General features: G+C 36.3%; 2 protein-coding genes across 2 annotated transcripts; both read left to right on the plus strand.

The window, feature by feature from the left end:
* Positions 1-2635: 2635 nt before the first annotated feature.
* LOC140774586 (uncharacterized) lies at positions 2636-4222 on the plus strand. The gene has a single exon (XM_073117638.1). The coding sequence runs from the start codon at positions 2985-2987 to the stop codon at positions 3972-3974; it is 990 nt and encodes a 329-aa protein (XP_072973739.1). The 5' UTR covers positions 2636-2984; the 3' UTR covers positions 3975-4222.
* A 3626-nt stretch (positions 4223-7848) lies between these two features.
* LOC140775118 (uncharacterized) lies at positions 7849-11150 on the plus strand. The gene is made up of 5 exons (XM_073118381.1): positions 7849-8115; positions 8205-8278; positions 8998-9130; positions 9988-10296; positions 10632-11150. The coding sequence occupies exons 1-5, from the start codon at positions 7999-8001 to the stop codon at positions 10911-10913; spliced, it is 915 nt and encodes a 304-aa protein (XP_072974482.1). The 5' UTR covers positions 7849-7998; the 3' UTR covers positions 10914-11150.
* Positions 11151-11354: the final 204 nt, after the last annotated feature.

Here is an 11354-nt window from a genome sequence, read left to right on the forward strand (position 1 = left end):
AATCTCTTTTGCCAAGAGATTAGATTGGCGGATTGCTTAATACATATGTTTCCTTAGATAACACTCAGTTTCATAGTGAGATAGGCTCATTGTCTTGACTTGTCAATCCCTTCTCAATGGTCAATCCGACTATAAAAACAACAAGTCGAATTTGTTCAGGGCCATCTGATTGGAGATGAAGCAACGAATAGTCACCAGAGAGAGAGAGAGGGATTTTAATGCCATTGTCCTATCAATTATCAAACAACGTGTACCACTTGTCTAGCAAATATTGTTGACCGGTATAGGGATTCACATCAAATAATATATTCAAAATAGAGATTTTGAAATTTATTTACTCGAGTAAAATCACTTTCAATCTACTTAAATGTCATTTGAACTGTAACAGAGTCGTTTGGCTGTATGTATTTAGAAAACTTATATTTATACTCACAAAATGTAATATAAAGATCAGTTATTAATTTATAGAACCCATGCGGTATCTTTTTTTACTACTTGGAATGAGCTTACGTGCACCATCTCATAATTTATTTTAATTAAGTGGGTGTCAAAATATACTTTATTCACCTTTAATTTTTTTTTTTACTATATAAAAAAAAAGAGAAGATATGAAACTTTATTCACATTAATTTTTATATCTTCAAACAAATGAAATCAAATGATCCCCTAATTATTTTCTTGACTGATTTTAAGTACTTATAGATGAAAAAAAATATATATTATAAATATAAATCGCTCGAATGGCTTCCGACCCATAAAATTTATTAAGATGACAAAAAGAAATTGTAAATATTAAGTGAAATGGCTATCTCAAAAACGATTCTCTTTAATGTACGTACTCTACGTGGCATTCACGTGCACTAGAACATAAAGTTGGTTTAAGAAGAACTTGCTCTCCTTACTCTTAACCTTCTACCTTTACTAAGAGTTTATCTTACAATGCTCCTTTGTATCTTTGTAATAAAGCCAAACAAACAAAAGGTAACAAAATTTCTCTATTAATTCCATTATTCATTAGTAACCATGAGAACGAAATAAAGCAGGACCACTGCCCGTAGGTGGTGGAGATGGTTGTCCTAACCAGCGACAAAGACCGAAGAGTTTCCAAGTAGACATATAACAACAAAAGCTTTCTACACTTCAAATTTTACAATGCTTCATCCGAGTATTTATGCAAAAAGATGATCATATATCATGTCCATATATTAAACTAATGCAGCACCGTGTTGATATGGTTGCAACCAACATGCCCAATGGTTCAACTAATCTAACCTTCCAAACCTTGCAAGAAAGCAGTCTACATTGGTCAAAAATAAAAGGGTCCTTATCGTCTTATTTTTTTAATATGTTTGAGGTATTTCCTGGATAGTGAGGGTGGGTTTGTTTGGTTGAACTATTCGCACCCTTTGAACTCGTCAAAACCAACATATGACCTTCTAAATCATTTCTCTTTCTCTTTCTCTCTTTCTCTTTCTGTGGCAATTTTTTTTTTTTCCTTTTGTTTGCATGCAAATTAGCGTTGCATCTGAAATCTAAGGAGTAATTCGGTAGACTAAAATAAGTACCAAAAATTGTGGTATCTAGGAAGCACAGGTAGCTTTCCTTTCTCCAGAAAAAATTAAGTAAGTTTAGGGAAATATAAAAGGACAAAATTGCAGAGAGTCTTGTTTCTTTTTGAACTTAACAGAGTTAGTTTCCTTCATAGAGTAGAAATAGAAGCATTGTTTTGTTTGTTTTAGTTTGAAGAAATAAGAGTACTGAAAAGTACCCACTGATGCTTCTCTGTCTACTCTTTGTCCATCAGTAAGAGTACTAGATGTTACAATTAGGCAGGCAGCAGATCCTCTAAATTCCCTACCACAGGAATTTACTGCAGTAGAATGCTCTAATGCATCTAACTTTTTCTCTTAAGATATAATGTTCTCTCTTGATCTAGTGTTGTGTGGAAACTAAGGCCCTATTTGCCGATTAAGAGAAAATATAATTTAACTATTCTCATCTCTTACTGTCAAAATGGTACCTATTAATTTTGATGTGATAAAAAGATTAGTGAGAATTACTCCTCTTCTGTAAATTGAGTCAAATACTCTTTCATCTTTGATTTAACATATTAAAGTTCTCGTCATTCTAGTTTATGGAGTAGACATTGACGTGATATTTATATGTATGTAATAAATACTTATAAGATATGCAATTCATATATCAAATATGATTAAAATTGAACATAAACATATAATTTGAATAAGAAAGTAGGATAAATTAGTTTTTATTCTTAAATTATTTCTCATGTCAAGTATTCATTCTATATCTACAAATATGCATTCTATGCATTACATACTTATAAATATTATATATCAAATATAATTAAAATTGAGTGAATTTTTTTACGGAAAAGTAGGAGAATTTTGGTGGATTGTAAGAGAGAGAGAGAGAGAGAGAGAGAGAGAGAGAGAGAGAGAGAGAGAGAGAGAGAGAGGAGATGATTTTTGACATGACATGTAAAATAATTTTAGTCAAATCATGATAAAATTATAATTGTTTTTATTTGCAAGGAATTTCCTAATCTGCAACTAAATGTAGATAAATGACTTCTATCGTAAATAATTCCGGGTCCCACCCTCTTCGTGATCTTAATAGATTCTCGGAAATCTCAAATAGAAAACATACGTAACTCTCCCTCTGTCTCTCTCTCTCTCTCTGCTTCCCACACTTCTCTTTCCTGTCCAAAAGCTACCCACCAAAGACAAATCTTTCTTACTCATCAAACATCCATCTTTGGTTCTCTTGCAAAATTATTCAGAAGTAGCAGAAGAATAAAACAGACTGGCATCCAAGAAAGAGATCATCCACCAGACAATACCATACCCTCTCTCTCTCTCTTCCATGGCCTTCCTCAACAAAAAAAAAGATCTCTTGATACCATCATAAATTCTCTCTTTTTCCCTCTTCTCTTCTCTTCGCTTCTTAATTATTATTAGTACTTCATGGGTTCTACTACTAGTGGAAGTATGCAATCCTCAAGTGGCGGCGCCGCCAACGAAGAGTATACCTCCAATCCCGAGCCCATCTCTTCCTTATTAACCATCACTTCCACCTCCCCCTTTGATTCCTTCTCAAACTACCTCGACTTCTTTCCACGTCCCACGAATTACACCAACATGGCTGCTGCTACCCAAGCCGCAAATAACATCCCAACACCATCATCATCATCCATAGATCATGACCATGCCCACCTCCAACCCCAGCCGCCGCCGTCGCCGTCCAATCAACCGACGATTAAGCCCGCGGCACGTGGATCCAAGAAGCGGTCGAGGGCGTCCCGCCGTCCGCCGACGACGGTCATGACCACCGACACGTCCAACTTCCGCGCCATGGTGCAGGAGTTCACCGGATTCCCCACGCCGCACTTTGCAGCCACTCCGTTCGTCCGGCCACGTATCTCGCCATTGCAGGCCGGCGGGGCGGCCCCGCCTTACCTTTCCCGGCCATTCCCTCATAAGGTCCAAGTCGCTCCTCCCTTTCCATCAATCTATAGTAGTAGTAGTACTACTCCAACTACTAGTTCTTCTCTTCCTAATTCCATGATAGATGCTATTGCTTCTATTGCTACGAATAGTATTAATGCAACCAATGTGAACTCCTTCTTCACTAATCCAACTCCACCCACAGCTCACGGCCAAAACACTTCTCTTGTTCATCAGCAACTAAATCTACTAGACTTTCCCATCCCCGCCTTTAGCAATTTCCAATCCCAGCCTAATATTCCCTTCCTAGGAAATCCTGGTGATCAAGTTAACAGCCTATCTACTTGGGGTGAAGGGTTGGAGTTGGAATCTAGTAACCCCCCTACACGATTCAAGCCAGACATCAGAGATTACATAAACTCACAGCGGAGTAGCGGCGGCGTCGACGTGAGGTTCTCTTCGTCGGAGACCGGCAGCCATGTTCTCGACCTCGAGCAGCAAAGGAGGTGATCATGAGTGTCATTGGAGATAGCTGAAAGAAAGAAAAAAAAGAAAGAAAGAAATGGAAAAGGGCGAGGTTTGTGGAGGAGAAGTTGTTCTTTGCTTCTACTACTTAGCCTAGCTATCTGATTAATTACTGCACACATAGAGATAGATGGTATTCTTGGAGCACGTACGCATTTTGGTGCGTATGTAAATGTAGATGGTTAAGTGCATTAATTCACCAGAATACATCTAAAGGAGACAACTCTTGACGAGTTTGTTTGGTTCTCTCACGTCTCAATCGATCAAATTAAAGCTTATCCTTTTCCTCGACTGGTTTCATGTGAGAGATGTATTCCTGTTCCCTTGTATGAGATAGTATAGACTTTATATAAGACTATTTATTCTGAGCAATCCTCGACAGCCAATTTGTATTCCTGCAATTAATGGTGCATATATACATATACATACATACATATATATATATATTTAAGTTCATTAGGTTTCCTGTTCTTCTTTGACTTCTATTACTAGCTCTTATGTTTCAGTATACTTGTCCTTTCATGTTTTGGTTTTGGTTTTGGTTTTCTATAATTTGATACAAAAATATTACGACTCTTTCACTTCTCTCACATAACTTTTTTCTTATTTTAAAATAACAGTTAATTATCATAAAATCATAATTTTAGAATATATATATATTATTTATTAAAATTATATCTTATACTATATATTAACTCAATTATTAATTTACCTTGGATATTTATCCCAGCAACCTACTTTATATCAAATCAAAAAATATTTACAGTAATTTTATAAAAATAAATATTTTTTATTTTTTTTTCACTTTATGTCACATCAAAAATAATTATTATTTTATTATTTTTGAATATAAATGAACACACAAATAATAATTTTTAAAATAAAATATTTGAAAATTAATTATTCTAGAATTTGACTTATTCTTACGCTAGTATATATCAAAAAAATATAACTCACTATTTAGAAAAGTGACACTTGGAAAATGGAGACCTGTATATCCATCCTTTTGACCTTGCCCACTCAATAATAACATGAAACTTCTAGAGACCCAATATTTCATCAAAGTTAATTCCTCCCCTCCTAATTATTATTTACTCCTGGTTGAGATCTAGAAGAAAATTTTGGGCCTTCTTTAATTGATGAACATGTCTAAAAAGCAATGTCTAAACTAGGAAGTACTATATATATTGCATGCATGCAACTACTAACTATCCTCTATTGTGTCTTAATGTAGTTATACTTTTAGAAGTTAAGTACTCCACTAATCCTAAAATTCGTCTTAATTTTGTCTTAGTAATTAGTGGGAACAAAGCCATCAATCTAGATTGGGTTCAAATGTATAGTAACATACTCCATTGACTCATGAAAGCTATGTGGCCTTTGTGTTTGCCTAAGGCTTTTTAATCTGCTAGCCCACAGGAATTCCAAAATTTTGTTAATTAATAAGTTTAAACAAGATGGTGGTCTCTTAATTAATCATCTGTGCACTTAAGAATCTATATATAAATATACTACTCTCATTGATATCATGTTATAGGCTATAACGATATCTAACCATGGATGTTGAATCCCAAGACCTTCTCCTTCTCCATCTCCAGTGTGAATTATACTACATCTCTGCCGGAAATGGAAGGCGGATTCGGATCGACAGTTTGGAGATCCGAAACCCGAAAGATGACCGAACTTGGGCCGGGCTAGCTTCAGTTGGCTGCTATGGGCCTTCCAACTCTAATCGAAGCACGTACGAGGATGGAGATATCTACAAATTCCGAGCTCATGGGTAGGGTGACGTGCCGGTGCCGGTGCCGACGTCGAACACGTCGACTGAGAGGCGTACGAGCAGTGGTCGGCTGCGAGCCGCCGGTTTTGGTGGTGAATATGAGAGTTAAGAGTGTTGGGAGGAAGAGGTGGAAGAAAGGAGGGAGAGGGAGGGAGCGAAGGGATGTGAGTGTGGGGATTTGCTTGCAGAGATGATGCTTTTTTAGTTTCTAATTGATGTTATTGTGTACTACTCGCAAAGGTTAAATTAATTCGATGCATTAATTATTGTAAACATGGCAATTGAAACCCACTTAAAATTAGTTGGAAGATATTGGAAAAGTTAGTGGCACATGCACTTCAGAGCTTTTTAGCAGAGCATTCATACCTTTTTTATTTTTTCTTCTCTTCTTCTTCTTTTCTATCTTTCTAATTTTGAAGGCCTTATCAGTTCACTGCTTTATGCTATAAATTAGCTGTCTCTCTGACATTGCAGGTGCTTCAAGAATGGAATTGTCTCGTTGAGCTCCAGCTTGTAAGCAAATGAGCTGCCTAGATGTGAGAGGTAAGTGTTGGAATATCCAAAGATTGAAGCAGAATTATTATTGAAATCCTTGGATTGAACAATTCGTACCGAAATTAAACTGGAATAATTCAATAGAAAATAATATTACAATGAAAATTTCTAATAAGAAAATTCTTATAGATGTAGGCTGAATGGTTTGATGATGTAACTGACTTAAAGCTTTGATTGTGTGACTTAAAGTATTGTGCTATAATTTATCAAATCTTTAACCCAAATCAATGTGTTATTGGTGTCCAATGAATTTAAATTAGATTGCGACTAAATTCACTTTGTGGGACACTGAGTTCTTTCCACTATACACTTAAGATTATGGGCTAAAGTGATTTAGAAAATAGCAAGACAACAACTTAGGATTTGGAGGATGAAGAGTAGCATTCTTTGACTTTCAACTCTCCATATCTTGTGTAGAGCTTCTTCGCTTGTAATTTATAGCCTTTGTTCGCTAAATAACACTTAACTTTGTGGGTAATTAGCTGATAAACTATTACAGGACAGAGCTGTTCATAGTATCCTTCTTTGACTTTTGCAGTGAGCTAAAACAATGAGATGTCTTTACTATTCAAATGAGTTGTCAATATAAATTTGTCTTAACTGCAATTAGCAAAAGAGCCATCAACTCTATTTGTGTGCCAAAAAATTGAGAAACAAGTTTGCAAAATTATAGATAACCGACGACTCATCTTATCATTTATCTTCTTTTGTCTAGTCTCAGCCTTATCCCTTGCTTTAATTTTGCCTCCATATAATAGTTGATCTATCTACATATAATTGACTTTAATTTAAGCTCTGTAAAAACTTGTGTGAACTTGAGAACTGAATAATACAAGAGAGTGTCTCAATAGTTCTTACTGCTTTCTAATTCCTTTTCTTATCACCACTATACTCTAATTGAGAAAAAGCTGGCTCTATTTTAAGAAGAAGATAAAGTGTCGCATATACTCATAATTGACGCAAATTGTGAGCTCATCTGTGGCTTTGTTAATGGGAGAGTTGATCTAATTATTCAATCCGATATTTATATGGTTCGAGATCTAAATATTTTTATGTTATATTTATACACTATAATATTATAAATAAATAAATAATAAAAAACTTTATTATTATCATATATTTTAAATTATTTTTAGAATATAGAAAAAAAAAGTGATATAGATGCGTCTCCTTTGAGTTGCCAAGCAGCCCCTCTCATAGAGTATTCTCTGTGCCTATAAAAGTGGGTGCGTAAAAATTCGAGTGCACTTAAGATTTTGGCGTCACAGATAAGAATGGAGCTTTCGAGAACCTCAATTCAAAAATTCAAATACTGCCAACGTACGTTACAACCCACCTTCTAGTACTCGTAGCTGATTATACCGTCACTCTCCGGTTCGCATACCGCACCACCGTCATATTACAGAACGACCCCAACAACTGAAGGCAAACAAACAAAAGCCACGGAAGCCGGAGCTGCTCAACTCTCACATCAGCGGTGACGGGATCTAGTGAGAGAGAGAGATGGAGAGAGGGTAAACTCCGCAGATCGAGTTCTCATTTCTCCTTCCTCTCTCTCTGTTCACTACTTTATATATAGAGAGAGAAAGGGGACACCTTACCTTCCTTTCCGTTTACTATTTGGAAGAGAGCTCAGAGTTAGAGAGAGAGAGAAAGGTCTAGAGAGAGAGAGAGATGGAGAGGAGCACTCCGGTGAGGAAATCGCACACGTCGACGGCGGATCTGCTCACGTGGACGGAGGCTCCGCCATCAGTGGAGGCGCCGTCGCCGGCCACTCGCCGGCCGCATCAGGTAGGGACGAAGTGGCTCTCTGGTGAGCTTTTTGCTTCTTTCTGAAGGCTAATGGTGTTGGTTTTGTTTTTCTATGTTTGATGGTGTAGCCATCGGAGGCGATCAGGAAGGTTGTGTTTGGGGGACAGGTGACGGAGGAAGAGGCGGAGAGCTTGAACAAGAGGTAAGATCTGATCGAGCTAGGGTTTGCAGTTAGTTATCGCAGTGGATTCTTCATGGATTATAGCGATATTTATCTTTTTGCATCTAGATTATTACTCCGCTTTTACTACTCGACATTTCGATAGATAGTGATAAGAAATATGGAAGTTGAGGCAAATAGATCAGATGTGCATGATGCTCGTTTGTATATGAAATAATCATAAATTATCTTTTCCTGATTTTTTTAAGATATATTCTACAAATGTATGATTGGATTACTTCAGATATCTAATGTTGTGAGAGTATTTGATGAAAACAGAGGGAATAATTGGTTATTACCGTTTTAATTTATATAGTGCATATATTTATTATATAATATGAATTTGAAAGGTATTGTACTCACACAATTGATGTAAAAAGAGATTTAATGTTCGTAGTTGAGATTTAAGTTATACTTTGTACGGTATTTAGGTTTTAGATCAGGAGTAAGGCTGGTTGCATAATCCTGATCAAAATCCAAAATCCAATTGAAATATGCGAAACTTTGGTGCCATTATCTTTTTAGTTTCGGCAAGGAGTTTTGCAGATGATGGCAATTTGGATCATAGAAATGTAAATTGTGGGTTAATAGTGGACTAAATTTTGATTGGGAAATGTAATTCATTTTCTTATTATATTTTTCTGTTTCAGAAAATTTTGCCCTGCAAAACTAGTTATGTTCTGATTTGTTTGGTGTTTCAGGAAGATTTGCTCAGGTCCAAAATGGAAAGAAATGACTGGCAGTGGTATATTTGCAGCTGAGAGTGAAGAAGCACTGGAATCTGACAATGCTTTTTCCACCCCTAACAACAAAACAAATTCACGAGTTTATCAGGTTATATTTTGGGATATACAACAAAAAACTTAGTTTGCCTATTCAAATCATGAAATTTTATTTATCAGCAATTTGAAACTGCAGTCATGCAGTTATTTAGAAAGTCACATGAGGCAGTTGATAGACTAGCTTGTTAGTCAAGTTTTTTCTTCTAATTAGTGCTTCCAAAAGGTTCACTGATATGTTCATTGTATAGAGCTCCCTTATTACACTAGCTAGGTGCATTCTCGAATCATTCCTTTGATATTGATGTCTCTGAGAAATACTGCTGGGTAGATGCAGAATTGAGAGGTTTTTCTACGTATTTGCCATTCTATATGTCAGCGTTCTCATTAACTTGAGAATGTTTGATAACTTTTGAATATATTTTTGTCTTCAATTAGAAGAATAGTGTAATATCTAATGATCATCAATTGATCTCCTCATTTATACTTCTCACTACGCCAATATTAACGTGCGTTCCTCATTGCTTTTGTAGGCTTAAATAATTGAAGCTCTAAAGCATAATTAATCAGAGGTTGCCTTAAGATATGCAACATTGAAATCCATTGCCTTAAATAATTGAAGCTCTTTTTTCCTACTTTATTCTCTGTCTATGGCATTGATGTCATTTATCATTGTTTGTCCCTCAGAATTAAAGGTATAGATATTGCAGCCTGTCTGCTTATTTTAATAAATTTGAACTTCTCATGAACTTATCACAAGTTAGGAACAGATTTCTCTTGCAGTTGATATAATGGTAATACATTAAAATGTTATTTTGCTTTGGAAACATAATATCCTATTCTGGTGGTATTTCTGTTGAATCCAATACTAATGAATATCTGACTTAGATGGTATTTGCTCATGTTACTCAGCAAACTATTAGTTCGATAAGCCAGATCTCATTCAGTGCTGAAGAAAATGTCTCCCCTAAAAAGCCGACCTCATTGGCAGAGGTGGCAAAGCAGCGAGAGCTAAGTGGAACTCTGCTAAGTGAGTCAGAAAATAAAATGAATAGGCAGCTATCTGATGCCAAATGCAAGGAACTTAGTGGGCATGGCATCTTTGGCCCTCCTCCAGAAGACCCTCCCAGGTCATTAGCAGCACGGAACTTGGAGATGAAGGAAAATGATGATGGGGAACCAACCCCACGAAAATTACACACATCTGTGAAGGTTTCTAATGTAAGTCAAATGATGCATATAAATGCCCTTTTCAGTCGCTTCTTTTATGGCTAATGCATTTTATATATGCTTTTCCTGTCATTTTCTGATTACGACAACTTTCATCCTTGCATAGTAATAAATCTGTCTCTCTTTTAGAAACAACAAAATGTATGTTATTTTCAATTAGATTTTTTTTTCCAAGGAAATTATAGTTAAGCACAACCTCCCTGCCTAATAGGTTTGAAAAAAGAAGCTATTCTATTTTGTTGCATTGCTTGATGCATGGGTCGATAGTTTTCATGTATATTAACTTCAATATCCATATTAATTTTGGTTTTATTCTTTTGGTATAGCCTGCTGGCGGCGCAAGCAATTTCTTGTTCGGAGAGGATGCAGAGGCAGTTGTTAAAACAGCTAAAAAGATCTCGACTCAAAAATTTGCAGATCTCACCGGGAATGATATCTTCAAGGGAGACACACCACCAGGATCGGTGGAGAAACCGCTGAGTGTGGCAAAGCTGAAAGAAATAAGTGGAAGTGATATTTTTGCAGATGGTGGAGCTTCTGCTTCTCGGGACTACTTTGGCGGCGTCCGCAAGCCCCCAGGCGGTGAAAGCAGCATTGCTCTGGTTTGAGGTTCTAACTTTACCTAGTTTGCATCGGCTTCCTGCTTTTATCGGATAAAAGGTGTCTATATGGTCCTGATTTAATGGCTGGCTTTTTCATGTTTCACGATTTGAACCTTTGTTTTGCCTTATGCTGATGTGGACAAGTGGCTCTGAGCCTGTGATTATCTAATTTAACATTTGACGTGTGTGGCTGGTTGCGACATTCCTAATGTCTAAACAACCAGACGATTGATATTATCCTAATTATTATGCTAGTAGTTTTTCCCTAATTTTCTTGACTTATGTTGGTTCCAGGGTCAATATGCATAATTATCAAGGGTAAAGGGTACTACTACTTTACTCTTTTTTCATCGTAAGCTTAATTGTGACCATCTTAGCTGTCACCAAAAGAAAAGAAAAGAAAAGATGAGAAAAACTTGTCACGGTCCGAGTTGTTAGCAGGGTATC

Source organism: Typha angustifolia, chromosome 13, assembly GCF_048772165.1.
Source record: "Typha angustifolia cultivar Huaian chromosome 13, ASM4877216v1, whole genome shotgun sequence".
NCBI lineage: Eukaryota > Viridiplantae > Streptophyta > Magnoliopsida > Poales > Typhaceae > Typha > Typha angustifolia.